The sequence below is a fragment of the Lissotriton vulgaris genome, chromosome 1_2, assembly GCF_964263255.1.
Source record: "Lissotriton vulgaris chromosome 1_2, aLisVul1.2, whole genome shotgun sequence".
Taxonomy (NCBI): Eukaryota; Metazoa; Chordata; class Amphibia; order Caudata; family Salamandridae; genus Lissotriton; species Lissotriton vulgaris.
In genome coordinates, this window is record NC_141686.1 from 16,466,491 (window position 1) to 16,482,581 (window position 16,091).

Consider the following 16,091-nt stretch of genomic DNA (forward strand, 5'->3'; position numbering starts at 1 on the left):
TTAGGTATAGTATCCCTATACCTACCATTGCATATAGGCACATATATACTTATAAGTAACTCATATTGCAGGCCTTGACAATCCTGAAAGCAGAGTGCTTGGTTTTATGTGAGATGGTGCCCTAGCATGAGCTGAGCCCCTCTGCAGCTTTCGGAACCATCTCCTTATAGCTGTTTTATGATATAGCCATACTGTATACTCTTAAGTGCGGATGTACCATGTTACAACGCATACTATTACAACTACCTACAGTTACAACGCGACCATTACAACGCATACCATTACAACGCATAGCGCTTTGAGGTGCTGGATAGTGGTAAGTATAATTTACTATTCTAACTCCAGTCCCCGTGGACCCTAGGGAAGGTGTTGGATAGTAAATTATACTTATTCCCTATCCTAGAGCGCCCCCCAGCGCAATGCGTTGTAATGGTATGCGTTGTAAAAGTCGCGTTGTAATGGTAGTGCGGAGTAAAAGATGCGTTGTAACGGGTGTATACCCTTAAGTGCATTCCACCCTTCTAGAGAGAGAAGACATGTAGTTACTGGTAAACCCGGTTAAAGTTAAACAGAGCCCCAGCATCACAAAATGGATGCTGCTGCCACAGACATGAGTCTGCCCTCTTGCTACTGGATGAAACTCCGGCAGGGAAGGTCCGGACAATAAGTTTCCTGTCCAGGGAGGTGCTAGCACCTCCCCAGACAGGCTTTAGTGTATTGGGGCAGGGTGGGTTGCATTCAGTGAATGCTTTTCGGGCACTGCCTGGGGCACACAAGGTGCTCCATGCATTTCCCAGTTCAAACCGGTTGCTGGGGCACTCTGCCCCAACTCTGGCATAAAACTGGACAAAGGGGAAGGGGTGTAACCACCCCCTTCCCAGGTCCTTCCATAGGTGGGACCCTAGAGTTCGTCCAACCCCTAATCTTACTATAAGAATAGGATCCCAGTCTCTGAGACTTTAGATTACCATGGACGAAACTTTGATACATAAATCTTGGACCTTCGACGTTCCACATCGACTGGAAGACAGAAGAAATCTCCCTTGTGGTCAAGGAGTGACTACCCTGTTCAAACAGGCACCAACAGCATCTTTGCCGGTCTGCATTTTCAAGGCTCCTGCCGGATCCCGAAGAATCCACGACACAAGACACAGACTTCCAGATATCTCTGATGCTGGCCTGCACTCCCAGCAAAGCTGAGACCTGTAGGGGACACAAGAGACGTGAGACCGGAACTCCTGGAAATTCTGCATTTTTGCAACTGCACCCACTTTCCGAGGAATCCCGAAGTTGTGCATTGGGGTATTTGAAGCCCCTGCACCGAGCACCTTTTGCACCGCAGCTCAGAGGCCTACACTCCATGAGTGTTCTATGGGCCTGCTTTGTTCATTTCCGCTCGAGGCCCCTTTGTGGTTCCTAGTTCGCTGGCTAGCGAGCCCCCATGAAGGGCCATCTTTGATTTCTTGAGCTTTCCTGGTTGCTCCAGACCTCACTTCCCTCTAAAGGAGGAGTCCCCCAGACCTTGCGTGGGTTGCTCTTGCCAAGCTATTGGATCCAATCAGGATTCTGACGCTGCAGCACTCAACATCCTTCGTGGGACAGCTCGAATCCAGCTCCTGGTCGTCGTCGACGCCTTCTATTCCTCGTGGCTGAAGAGCCAAGCTTCACCTCTTTCACCTGAAATCACCCGACATTGGATGGCATCTTCTTCTCGCCATTCTGGTCACTAGCTAGTGACCCCGACTCTGTCCCTTCTGCTTTCAGGTTCTTCACATCTCCGATCCACCCTTAGATCCACCCGGACACTTTTCCTCTGGTCGCCTGCAGCCTTTCTTCGCAGCTCTCCATTAGAATCGATGACAAAACCCGACATCAAAAGACACCTATGGACCAGGCTCCTGTGGGTGAGGTAACTTGAGTACTCCGGTGCTCTCGTGGGTATTGACTCTCGAAGTGTCTAAGTCTAAAAGGGTTCCATCGTAGTTCACCCCTAGATGCCCTTAATCTTTAAAACTGTAACTTGTTTGTTCTCCATAGAAAGTCAATGGTGATCCGCGGCTGTGTTTAGACACTGCACCCGTCCCCCTTGCGCCTCCTGCAGCCTAACCTTTGGTGATTCTAGGTAGCCCCAGTGGTTCTACAGGCCCTAGGCCTGTTTCTTACTGTCACATGGTTCTTATAGCACTATTTTAGTATATGGTTTGTGAGGCCTCTAGGGCATAACATACACTGTGCAACTTATCGTATGCTAATTAATTTCCTTGTATTGTACTTTTACCTCTGACCTCATAAAGAGACCAGAGGGGTTGTGTTTAAATTAAATACTTATATATTTGATATATACCTTGTGTGGTGTGCTTTCATTTGGTCATTCAAGAGATTATAATTGGTAAAACAACTTGCTTAACTCGCCTCTAAGTCTTAGCCTGAAGGCTGCTCTCCACAGCTTCCACTAGGATAGCTTTCTATAAGGTTGACTTTACAACCTACAGTTAACAACAAGGAGCTTAGAGGGAAAAATGGTCATAGGTCGTCCTCCACTCAATTATGTATTCACAAAACAAGACCTAGACCGAACAGGCATAAAACATTCAATCAATTAATGGTGTACCATCAACTGCAAACCTTTTTGCACAATACTCCTCTCTTTTAATTACTGAGGTAGGAGGTACATCCGAATTATGCCATAATTAAAGAACATCTGCCCAATCCCTTGAAAACATAAACCAGTTGTGAGACAACAAAAAACATACCTATGTGCCTAAATAGGTTTGCAGTTGATGGTACACCATTAATTGATTGAATGTTTTATGCCTGTTCGGTCTAGGTCTTGTTTTGTGAATACATGACTTCAATAAGGGTCGTTTGGACTTGTGCAAGGTGCCCACTAGAATAGTAGACATCATATACCAGGCCAACTTCTCACAACAGCGAGCGGGCAGCCTATGTTATTCACGAGGATGACGATCAGCAAAACCACCGGGAGAGTGGTCTGGGGTGGTGCTAGCACCTCAAGACAGGAAACCTATTGTCCAAGCCTCCCTCGCTGGAAGGACTCCCAGCAGCAGGAGGTCAGACCTGTGTCTGTGGCAGCAGCATCCATTTTGTGATGCTGAGGCTCTGGTTAACTTTAATCGGGATTAGTAGGAACAACATGTCTTCTCCCTCTAGAAGGGTGGAATGCTACCCCTGTCGCCAGAACTGGCGAGGGGGTAGTATTCCAAAGCGTATGACACCTTACTCGACATGTTTTGATGAAGCCAAACCAGAGTTAGCATTTAACCGCGAGGTTCATAATGCACTTAAGAGTATATGGTATGGCAATATCCTAAAATAGCTGTAAGGACATGGTTCCGTAAGCTTCAGACAGGCTCAGCTCATGCTAGAGCACCATCTCACATAAAACAAAGAACTCTGCCTCCAGGATTGTGAAGGCCTGTCATAGGAGTGATTTATAGGTGTATATGTGTCTAGATATAAGGTTAGATATAGGAATACTATATCTAAGCAAGGGGTGATTACACAACCTTGCCCCAGCTGAGTGATCGGCCAGTTGTGTCAATGTGAGTGGCCAGCCATAGGTGGCATAATACATGCTGCAGCCCCTGGTAGGCCTTGGATGCACCTATGCCCTGGGTACCTATAGTACACTGTACACTGGATGCACCTAAAGTACATGGTAGTGAATTTAGAGAGAGAGCAGCTGGGCCGTGGGTCTGATTAGCAGGCCCACAGCCACATTAAGTCGAAAACCAGTGAAGCAAAAAGCAAAAAGTGGGGTGACCATAGGAAAGCAGACCCTACTCTCCTATATGGGGTAACTGTGCCATGCACCTCCAATAAACGTCCTGACCGAAGGTTGACTGAACACAGGGTCGCTGCTGTTGGTAGCGTGGGTGGTACTGATAAGGGGAGCAGGGTAAATACAGGACTTAAACACAGGGACACATAGGCTGGTTATATGCATTGTACTGGCATGGACAAAGAGTACATGGAGGGGTTCCGCCTTGATGAGTGGTGGTGGTGGGATGAGGGAGGCACATTTCACCGGATATTGGGGTTCGACGCCTGAGATGTTTGCTTAGAATTGAAGATTATCTTCTGCCCCATTCTACCCAGATCACTGTTTAGTGGCAGCTCTCTCGGGGCACATCATGCTGCGTTCCAGTATCGAGATGCTGCTCCTGTACTCAGCACGGTTGAAAAGTGGCCAAATGGAGATTTTCTTAATACAGCCTTAATTAAAATTAGTTGGCGGCTGCCATTTGACCTCGAGCACCGTTTGTGCCCCCATGTTAATGGCGGTCCCCGGTAGTGACAGTAGTTTGGGTTTTATGAAGAAAAAGTGTATTTAGATCATATGCGCATGATTTCCGCCTTCTTTATGAGGCACCAGCGTGGAATTTGGGTTATTTACGTGGATCGCACCCCCCAAAGTAGCGCTGAGCCTGGCATACTTTGCTTTTCCTCCTTCCGTGCCAACCGACTGTACCATTTCATGCTGAAAGGCATTATTTTTCTCCATGTGTTCTCATACCTGGCGTGTCATGCAGTTTGGTGCTTACTTCCCCTCCATGTCAAAGAACAGTAGATGTTTCAGCACCCAGGCTAATGCGCTGCAAAGCTAAATACATATAAGGTCCCTAAGGCGATACCGATTGCATAGCAAATACTTGTTATTTCTTTTTTTTGGTAGGTGTAGGCACGGGGAGTTTACACAGTTGAAACCGGCACAGGTAACAACAGTGGGGCGGGGCAGGGCTGGCTGGGTGGGTGCGTGTTGACATGAACAGAGGACGGAATAGGGAAAGTAAAAAAAAAAAAATGTAAACCACTTACTTTTCGCTCACTGCATAGCCGAGTTGTTTTTTTTTGTTTTTTTTTTTTACTTTGCCTACCCCGTCATCTTTCAACTTGCTCCCCACTGATCCCTCTGCCACCACGCCCCATGGCCGTTCCCTGTGATTGCCTGAGATTAAGTGATTGGCTGAGAATCACAGGATGGTGAGCCAATGCGAAACACAAAGTTCCCCAGCCCAGCTTGACCTAATGGACGTCAATGTAGGTGTGCCGGATACATTTTCATAAGCACTGTTTCAAAGCGTGCCACCAGAGAAACCAAACAGTGCGACACAGTTTCAATGCGTGTAGCTAAGCAAGTGATGTACAGGCGAAGCCTAAAAAGCAGCATAATGTCTATCAGTGCTGTTGAGAGGAAAACAACTGAAAGGCAAGACATGGGATTGTTGTAATTTAGACTTCAGTTTGCCAACTAGACATATTACCACACATTAGGTCTGGAGGGATATTGATAGCAGAGGATGGTGCTAGATCATCTGAAAAGACTGAATGTAGACTATCTTAGATTTATGAAAAAGAGACAACCATTCACTTACCTTTAGATCATCCTCTAAACTGCTATAGTCTATTTGCATGTCTCGTTCTCTTGCATATATGCCTGCAGTACTCTGGGTGCTTTCCACTTCAGTTCCGATCTGCAAAGTACAAAAAATAAAAATATGAAACAAGATGTCAATGAACAAATGCTGTTGCTCCAAACTTTTATATACGAGGACATCATTTTTTTTCTCTATCATGTATCAAGCAAATAATGGTGCTCTAAAGTTTAATAAATGTAAACAGTTCTAAATAATACATGAACCATCCATGCTGTTTTACTCAAAAACTTTGAATGAAAAAAAACCACATAGCAAATGTAACCGAATAATAAAAGAAGACCAAAGAGAAGATAACACAATTAGGCAGAACAACACTAGGTGACAACTGGAGAGCAAGAAGCAAAAAATGGCAAAGTCACTAGATCAGGCTATTACTTATCCATGGCCTAAGTCATCACTCATCCATACACTTAATCTCTCATGCTTGCACTCAAACGTGTACCTATTGATAATTTCTTGCGTTCACTTACTCACCCATCCAGAATACCACATACACACACAAACACAAACTAAGCAATCATTGAAGAGGCACTTTCGGATACAAGCCAGACTCATTCAATTACTTTCCAACTACAGACAGTTCCATATCATGGGTATCATTTAACCAAAATCATTTGGTAGCTGAAGCTGCGAGCCCTAGGCCCCCAAGCATACTAGGACCTGTCGACCAGCTTTTTCGAATTCCTTATCAGAGTTGCAAACTGCGTGCCTTCTGATCTTCAAGCAGATTATGTATCACCCCCTTTGAAAGATTTAGGCTGACAGGCTTGTTAAGGAAGGCAGAGATAAGCAGATAGCAATGACCGTCATAGACCAAACAAGGGGCAATTTTTGTAAACAAAATATGGCCTTAATAGGTAATCACTCCGATATCCTGTAGTGTAGATTATAGGAGTAGGTTTATTCAGGTACAGGTAAGATGGTAAGTATGGCCCCAGTGGGAGCAGCATCCTGCTGCTCAGCCCCATTCATTCCAAGTGACTACTCATACAAACTATGCACTCATGAACATTCTACTGCATCACATTCCCACTGCCCGAGCAGCAAGGAACTAAGAGATAACAAGATACAGCATATGTCCTTCATTCAGAAAACAAAATAAACAGGACACTGGGTCGAAGAAAACACTCCTCCTGCAAATATATGTAACCAATCCTAAGTTACACAGAAAAATCAAAATACATAAATGATTCCCCTCATTGGATGATAAAGGATGATCACATCACATAAAGATCCCATTACATAAATTATTCCACTGATAAATAAACAAGGAGAATCCTACTACCAGTGTGAAAGGAAAAAGGAAAGAAGGGGGGACACACAGTGTTGTGTAAAATACCCCTCACACACCAACAGGCCCCTTGGTGTCATGCTTCATCATCGGGGTCTTCGCACCCCGCTAAGGGGATGCGGCACGCTTCGACCTGCGACTACGCGGGAGCGTTGACAAATCAGACTATGTGTGGTGTGTGTTGAGTGCAAGTGAAGGGAATTAGATGTGAGTGGGAGGTGTAGTGAGAAATTAAAAAGTACCTGGCTAGTGGGTAAAATGGAAAAAACTTTATTTCGTACCCCTGGCTGGTGCTGTTAAAAAGTGTGCAAAGGAACGAGGCTTCTTGTCTTATTTAGGGACAAAACCTCTGGTGTGCGTCGACATGTTTCGGTACAGGTGTACCTTCTTCAGGACGGGGCACAACTCCCAACCCTACTCACGTTTTTCTAAGGAAAATAGGTTTTGTTTTACTTTTTCTAAAAAGTGATAACACTCATTAAAGGTGGCTACAATGTGCCTACAGCGGTTCTCTGGAACATGTAATTACATGTCCTGAAAAAAAGAAAAAACCATTAGGTTTGGTTACCATATAGGGTTGGCTCAGACAGATGCAGTCACCTGGAGCCCCAAACAGTTCATTAAACCTGTAAAGGAAAAAAGACATACAAAACACACAACACACAACAACATGTAAGACACACTTAGAGTTTTTGTTTGTTTTTCGACATACTTATGGTCTTAGTTGGCTATTGCCTCATGAGCAAGTCCTGAGCATCAAGGTAGGTAGGTGGATCCACAATCTATAAGAATAGAGGAGTGGATTCAGTGTTGTTGCTTTTACTCACTTTTCAACTCCGTCATACACCTAGAGAGGCTGGACTTTGTTTGACAAATACTCACGAAATCCGCCTATATTGGCCTCCTTCTACCACCCTGTGCTGCTCCGCCGTGAATGGAGTACGGAAGAGCTAGGCGGTATATAAAGGAGGATAGGGTGTGTTTCCATAGGTTGATTAGCGGAAATGGCAAAAGACCATGTATGGACGATACCTGTGTTGCCGCCCCCTCCACGCATGTGGTCTAGTCACATGTAACATGTAACCCTCTGTTATTCGTTTATTACCGGGTTTTCGGTACGTCCAAATATGGGCTTTCCGCTCGTCAGCCATTCACTGGCTGTTGCGCTAAACGAGGGCCCATGTTGTGCCGCTGCCGCGCGGTTGACTCTTGTACGCGCATGTGCACTGCCGGTTCCTCGGTATTTTATTCCGCGCATGCGCGAAAGTCGGATGTCGACCGAGCATGCGCGATGGTGTAGTGTAGTTGGCGCTAGTCATTGAGGATGCATTGTCTCCATTTAGCCAACATATATCCACATTCTCTGGGCATCTGGTCGTTGTTTGCCAGATACTGCCATTGGTTTCAGTTTGGAATAACAATGTCTGTTTTTATTTTTATTTTCAAGGATTCAGTGCCATATCTTGATAGTTAGAAGGAAGTTTTTACTCAGATGTATTCAGCACTGTAACCTCATGTTATCTGTACAGAGGGTAATACATGTAGTAGCCCTATGATTAACGTTGATGGCCACTAGTGTGAGTTCCCAGGCTCACGTATGGTATTTCTCACGTATTCCGGGGGTGATCAGGAGATTTGGCTCCACGGAATGTCATCATTGAGTCCCGTGATATGAGTCGCCAGGCGGAACACCCAACGTTGTTCCTTTTGGAATAGGCCTGTTTCTGAGGGTAATCGTTCGATGACAGTCCAGCGTAGATCGTTGATACAGTGCTGGTGTGATAAAAAATGTGATGCCATCTTGGTTGTTGTTTTTTTGCAGCGTATATTGCTTTTGTGTATATATACGCTGCAAACAAACAACAACCAAGATGGCATCACATTTTTTATCACACCAGCACTGTATCAACGATCTACGCTGGACTGTCATCGAACGATTACCCTCAGAAACAGGCCTATTCCAAAAGGAACAACGTTGGGTGTTCCGCCTGGCGACTCATATCACGGGACTCAATGATGACATTCCGTGGAGCCAAATCTCCTGATCACCCCCGGAATACGTGAGAAATACCATACGTGAGCCTGGGAACTCACACTAGTGGCCATCAACGTTAATCATAGGGCTACTACATGTATTACCCTCTGTACAGATAACATGAGGTTACAGTGCTGAATACATCTGAGTAAAAACTTCCTTCTAACTATCAAGATATGGCACTGAATCCTTGAAAATAAAAATAAAAACAGACATTGTTATTCCAAACTGAAACCAATGCCAGTATCTGGCAAACAACGACCAGATGCCCAGAGAATGTGGATATATGTTGGCTAAATGGAGACAATGCATCCTCAATGACTAGCGCCAACTACACTACACCATCGCGCATGCTCGGTCGACATCCGACTTTCGCGCATGCGCGGAATAAAATACAGAGGAACCGGCAGTGCACATGCGCGTACAAGAGTCAACCGCGCGGCAGCGGTACAACATGGGCCCTCGTTTAGCGCAACAGCCAGTGAATGGCTGACGAGTGGAAAGCCCATATTTGGACGTACCGAAAACCCGGTAATAAACGAATAACAGAGGGTTACATGTTACATGTGACTAGACCACATGCGTGGAGGGGGCGGCAACACAGGTATCGTCCATACATGGTCTTTTGCCATTTCCGCTAATCAACCTATGGAAACACACCCTATCCTCCTTTATATACCGCCTAGCTCTTCCGTACTCCATTCACGGCGGAGCAGCACAGGGTGGTAGAAGGAGGCCAATATAGGCGGATTTCGTGAGTATTTGTCAAACAAAGTCCAGCCTCTCTAGGTGTATGACGGAGTTGAAAAGTGAGTAAAAGCAACAACACTGAATCCACTCCTCTATTCTTATAGATTGTGGATCCACCTACCTACCTTGATGCTCAGGACTTGCTCATGAGGCAATAGCCAACTAAGACCATAAGTATGTCGAAAAACAAACAAAAACTCTAAGTGTGTCTTACATGTTGTTGTGTGTTGTGTGTTTTGTATGTCTTTTTTCCTTTACAGGTTTAATGAACTGTTTGGGGCTCCAGGTGACTGCATCTGTCTGAGCCAACCCTATATGGTAACCAAACCTAATGGTTTTTTCTTTTTTTCAGGACATGTAATTACATGTTCCAGAGAACCGCTGTAGGCACATTGTAGCCACCTTTAATGAGTGTTATCACTTTTTAGAAAAAGTAAAACAAAACCTATTTTCCTTAGAAAAACGTGAGTAGGGTTGGGAGTTGTGCCCCGTCCTGAAGAAGGTACACCTGTACCGAAACATGTCGACGCACACCAGAGGTTTTGTCCCTAAATAAGACAAGAAGCCTCGTTCCTTTGCACACTTTTTAACAGCACCAGCCAGGGGTACGAAATAAAGTTTTTTCCATTTTACCCACTAGCCAGGTACTTTTTAATTTCTCACTACACCTCCCACTCACATCTAATTCCCTTCACTTGCACTCAACACACACCACACATAGTCTGATTTGTCAACGCTCCAGCGTAGTCGCAGGTCGAAGCGTGCCGCATCCCCTTAGCGGGGTGCGAAGACCCCGATGATGAAGCATGACACCAAGGGGCCTGTTGGTGTGTGAGGGGTATTTTACACAACACTGTGTGTCCCCCCTTCTTTCCTTTTTCCTTTCACACTGGTAGTAGGATTCTCCTTGTTTATTTATCAGTGCCCGTGGAGCGGGAATCCTACGTTGTACTCTACCTCCCTTCCTTGTTAAGTATAAATTATTCCACTCCTTAAATTGTAAAAGAAGATCACATCATATAAATTGTTAACCCAGATAAACAACATATACCTTCCTCAATATATCTTCTCGGTCTTCTAAATATATCCCACATCACTCTATGCAGGACAAGGAACTAACTGTGAGAGGCTGGCCTGGTACATGCTGTCCACTAATTAAAGTAGGCACGCAGCACCAGTCCAGACCACAAGAGGTCTCAGACAACCTTAGAAAGCTGCCAAATTATTAACTGTGGAGAGCAGCCTTCAGACTATGTCTTGAAGGAGTGTAAAGCAGCTTGTTTTACCAGAATGCAATCTTATTGTATAGATTAAATGAAAATTAATTGTATTCAGGAGCCAAGCTGACAAATGCAGTCTCTTGAGGTCCGGGTGTACTATATGCCCCTGGTTCATAGTCAGAAGATCTGGAATCACTGGAAGTTTGAAGTGTGGAACTTGCGATAGGAGAAGCATTTCCGCGTACCTGTGTTGATGTGACCATGCTGGAGTGATTCGGATCAATTTGCATGGCTCAACTTTCATCTTTCTCAGGACTCTTGGAAGAAGAGGATTGGGAGGAAAAGCGTAATCAAAGATGCCGGACCATGTAATTGAAAAGGCATTCCCCCATGACCCCTGTTGGGGATGCTAACTTGCATAGTAGAGGCATTTGCTGTTCTGGGAAGTTGCAAACAGGTCCAGGTTCGGTGTGCCCCAGCAGATGAATACGTTCTTTAGGGTCTGGTGGTGCAGCTCCCATTCGTGACACAATGATGTCAGTCTGCTTAAGGAGTCCGCAATCGTGTTCTGCTGCCCTGGAACATGTTCTGCTCGAAGGCAGATCCAGTGGTCTATGGCCCATTCCCGCAACATTTGGACTTCCTTGGAGAGAAGGTGAGATTTCGTGCCCCCTTGTTTGTTTAGGTAGTGCATTGTTGTGGTATTGTCCATTTGGACTAGCACTGATGAATTCTGTCTCCTCAGCAGAAATGTCTGGAAAGCCAGATACACAGCTTTCAACTCTAACAAATTTATGTGAGATTATTTGAGCTTGAGGCCACTTTCCGCTTACTTGGAGTTCTTGTAGGTAAGCTCCCCATCCCTCTAAGGACCCATCTGTTGTGATCACTAGTGGTGCGGCCTCCTGATGCTAATAAGGCGTATTATCTTATGTTTAGGGTTCCAGGCACATGGTAATCCATCGTTAGGCGGATATTATACTGCAGGATCGGGAGACGTTTTTTCCCGTATCTTCATACAGAAGCTGTCTCTTTGATACGCGAGCAAATCGTTTTTAAAGGTACGTTTTGTCCATAAGAGGCCATGAGCTACTGATAAACACTGTGGTGTTTAACGGATGCCTGACATGTTGAGCCCCTTAGCTAAGATTTATGTTATCTTATGTTGCAGGCAAATATTGTCGAATTGCTTATTAGGGGAACACGATTTGAATAGACCTCTGCTCCGGCTGTATCGAATATCTGTGTGACATATATACCAACAAGTAGGTTTGTATTATATATCCATTACTACTCTTTGACTTGAGAGTCAGAGATAGTGTTAACGAGAGGGATTTTATTATCAGCAGTAAAACCCTGGTCTTGTGTTGTGTGATTTTTAGAACTACGTTATTATATGAAGACATTGTTATGTTGATGTATGGTCTTGAAGAAATGAAAATAAGACAAGTGTTGAGGCACCATTTGGCATCACGTGAACTCTAATCTGATATCCTAGCCAAGGTATGCTGTCTTCTGGCCCATTTAGGCCGTTTGTTGCCCTCTGTGATTTGTTAGTAGGACTGAGCACACCAGGATTTGAACATATAATCCTATAAGAAAGTCTTTAGGTATCTATTAGTGGCCCCCTCTAACATAAACTACTTGACATTAACTCAATAGTCAGGCATGTTCATTATTATGGCTACCTGGTCTCCTCCATCATAGAAATGCTTTTCCATACATACCTGTATTTTAAATAATATGTATTTCTGTGCCTATGATATTTGACTTTATTTAGGGGTATAGTATAACCAGAGATGTTTCGTGGAAAGATAGGTTATATGGATACCAACTGTGATGATTAGATTACGCTTACTAGTTCTAGGTATACATATGCCTACTATACTGTCTTAATTGTTGTTATGTGCCCTTTGTTTGTATAATTAGGTATAAACATCTAGAACCTAAATGTTTGAAATACATGTTATGTATAGGGTTATGTAGTAAAATGAGACTATGCTGCAAATGAATACAGGATGCATTAGATATGTTTAACAGATTATGTAAAACATTATGTTTTTTAATACTACAGATTTTGAGGGGCGGTAACACATTTTCCTGAAAAAGGTGACGATATTTGTGTGGTTCACCGAAACGTGTCGATGCTTAAGGAGAAACACATTATAACTTGAGAGAAAACAGTTCTGACGCAAAGCTTAATTGTGCTCATCAAATTTTTTGTGTCTCCTTTTTTACTAATAGGAAACCAATTCTTCCTTATTTTTCTGTCTAGTTTTAATGTATTGTGTGTGATTTTTTTAACCATATGTAATTTTAATATATTCTGACATGTTTTTCTGATTTGGACCATATTGGTCTTTTTTAACACCTTAGCTGCTTCGAACGTTCAGCGCCTAGTGCTGAACGTTCGAAGAACGAATACTGGCCCGTCGGCCAAAGGTCGTGCACAGCACTGGGTAGGTAGCGCTCGTGACGACCGTTGGCCGACGGCAGAGCTTAAGGTGTTAAAATATCTGTTGTATTTAATAAATTTGTGATATGTATTCAATATATTTAGGATTGTTGCATTGGCTTTTCTGATTACTACATATATACCTGCATATTGGTTTCCAGTAAGAGTGATGCAAGAAGATTTAAAGAAACTGTGGAGTCCAGTATGTACCACAATATTCCATTAGGATTGTTTATACTTTTATTGGACATCCTGTATACAGTGGAACTTACTTTTAATTCAGTACTGTTTAAAAAAAATCTATTATTGCGCTCCAGTCCCAATTCAAGGTGGCTGAACCACTTTTCTAATTACATCACATCTTTGTCTGCAACATAAAAGGGAGCCATCTTGAGACCAGTTGCATCACAATTGTATTTGCAGGATTGTTTGATGACTGGATTTCGTTGATTTTTCTTCCTTCTCCAGTTCCTGCTTTGTATCATCTTGCTCTTTACCTTGCTGCTTGGCCTGGACAGATGGAACGGTATTTCTGTTCTCCTGTGTTTTCCTTTCCTGCCAGATAATATTTTTTGGAGCAATTCTAGATCCATTTCAATCTTGCATCTGAGTTTCTTTCTGGGAACAGTAGGCCATTTGTATGTACGAGAAGATCGTATACCCTGCGTCAAGAACATTTGTTTTTGACACACCCAGACCCGCTGAGCTCAGTTGCTGTCTGCCCTGTTGGCACCCTCAAACGCGGAGTCTAATCCTAAACCAGTGTGAAGATCTTTAAATTGGAATAATTTAGATGAAAGAGTCCTGTTCACAGAACGCAGAGGTGGGAGGGTCGGTGAGGAATCTATGGTTAGAGTCTCTACCAGAGAGCGTGTTAGATAAGGGTAAGTAACCTTCTTCTGACAGAAACTTCTAACCGTAGAATCTTCTCCTTTCGAATAGATAACAAAGCAGTACCTCCCAGGAGGAGGGAAACTGGCTCAAACTAAATAATCTTGCAGGACCGAGTAGGCAAAGTGCCCTTCTCATCGGATTTGGCTGCCCAGGCATTGGTACTTTGTGAACATATAGAGAGATGCCCATGTAGCAGACTGGAAAATAGAAGCAGCCCATGTACTAATGCAGTGATAGCTGTGAGAGGTTAGCCTGGCATATGATGTCCACTAGTCTAATCGACCCTTATTGATGGTTGTTGTAAAGTCAACCTTATAGAAAGCTATCCTAGTGGTAGCATGAACCAGCAGTCTTCAGGCTAAGACTTCAGTAGGCAAGTTAAGCAAGTTGTTTTACCATATATACTCCCTTGAGTACCAAATGAAAGGACACCACACAAGGTATATATCAAATATTTATGTATTTAATTTAAACACAACCCCTATGCAATCTTTATGAGGTCAGAGGTAAAAATAAAATACAAGTCACACAGTTAATATACGATAAGTTGCACAGTATACGTTATGCCCTAGGGGTCTCACAAACCATATACTAGGAAAATGGTATAAGTACCACGTGAGAGTTAGAAAGCAGGCCTGGGGCCTGTGGAATCACTGGGACTTCACTAAACAACCAAAGGTTAGGAAGTAGGAGGCCCACGGGAGACGCGTGCAGTGTCTAAACACAGACGAGGGTTACCATTGACTTTCTATGGGAAACAAAGAAGTTACAAATAAACAAGTTAAGGACACTTCCGGAGGGACTAGGATGGAACCCTTTCAAACTAGGACACTTCGAGAGTCAAGAACCACGGGAGCACCAGAGTACTCGTGTTACCTCACCCACCGAACCCGGGTGCATAGGTGTCTTTTCGTGTCGGGTTTCGTCGTCGTTTTCTATGAAGAGCTGCAAAGAAGTGCTGTAGGCGACCAGAGGAAAAGTGTCAGGGTGGATCCAAGGGTGCATCGAAGATCTGAAGAACCTGAAAGCAGAAGGGAAAGAGTCTGGGTCACTAGCAAGTGACTAGGAAGGAACCAGGCGATGTCGGGTGATTTCAGTGAAGTAGTCGAACTTGTCTCTTCAGCCACGAGGTCCAGGAGGCATCGACGATGACCAGGCGCTGGATTCGAACTGTCCCACGGTGGATCTAGAGGACTGCGGTGTCGGTATCCGGATTGGACCCGACAAGCCTTGGCAACCGCAATCCACGCAGGATGTCGAGATTGGCTCTGGGCAGACCAGCAAGGTCTGTGTCGCTTCTCCTTTTCAGGGAAGCTGGAGTGAGCCTGGAGCAACCAGGAAAGCAAGTTAAATTCAAAGGAAGGTCTTCATGGAGCTCACAAGCCAACGGACAAGGAACCGGACGCGTAAAGCTCAAATGCAAAGGAGGGGCCCACGGGACACTCGCGGTGTGTGTGGGCCTGAGCTTCGATGCAAACGGTGCTCGGGGCTTCTCATACCAATGCACAACTTACTGAGGCTTCAGGAAAGGAGTGCAGGTAGCAAAATGCAGGATGTCCAGGGTGTCCGGTCCCACGTCTCTCGTGTCCGCCACGGATCTCAGCTTTGCTATGGATGTGGGTCGGAGTCAGAGAAGTCTGGAAGTCCAGTTCCTGTGTCGTAGAGTTTTTGGGTTCCGACGGGAGCCTTAAAACTGCAGACCGGCAAAGTTGCTATTGGTGCCTGGTTGCACAGGGTGGTCACTCCTTGACCACAATGGAGATATCTTCCGTCTTCCAGTCAGAATGGACTGTCGAAGGTCCAAGATATGTCTTTCAAAGATTCGTCCAGATAATCTAAAGTCCCAGGGACACAGCTCCTATACTTGTAATAAGAATGGGGGCTGGATTACCTGACTAGGTCCCTCCTATGGGTGGACCTGAGAAGGGGGTGGTTACACCCCTTTCCCTTTGTCCAGTTTCACGCCAGAGCTGGGGCTGTGTGCCCC

The 16,091-nt window shown here is 44.6% G+C and overlaps 1 protein-coding gene across 1 annotated transcript in view; it reads right to left on the reverse strand.

Annotated features, from left to right (window-relative positions):
• The window catches only part of SMC1B (structural maintenance of chromosomes 1B), a 2,420,665-nt gene that overhangs the window by 377,345 nt on the left and 2,027,229 nt on the right, over positions 1-16,091 (reverse strand). Inside the window, exon 19 of the mRNA XM_086952745.1 lies at positions 5,397-5,495. Coding sequence (XP_086808871.1) covers positions 5,397-5,495 — 99 coding nt within the window. The remainder of the gene's footprint in view (positions 1-5,396; positions 5,496-16,091) is intronic.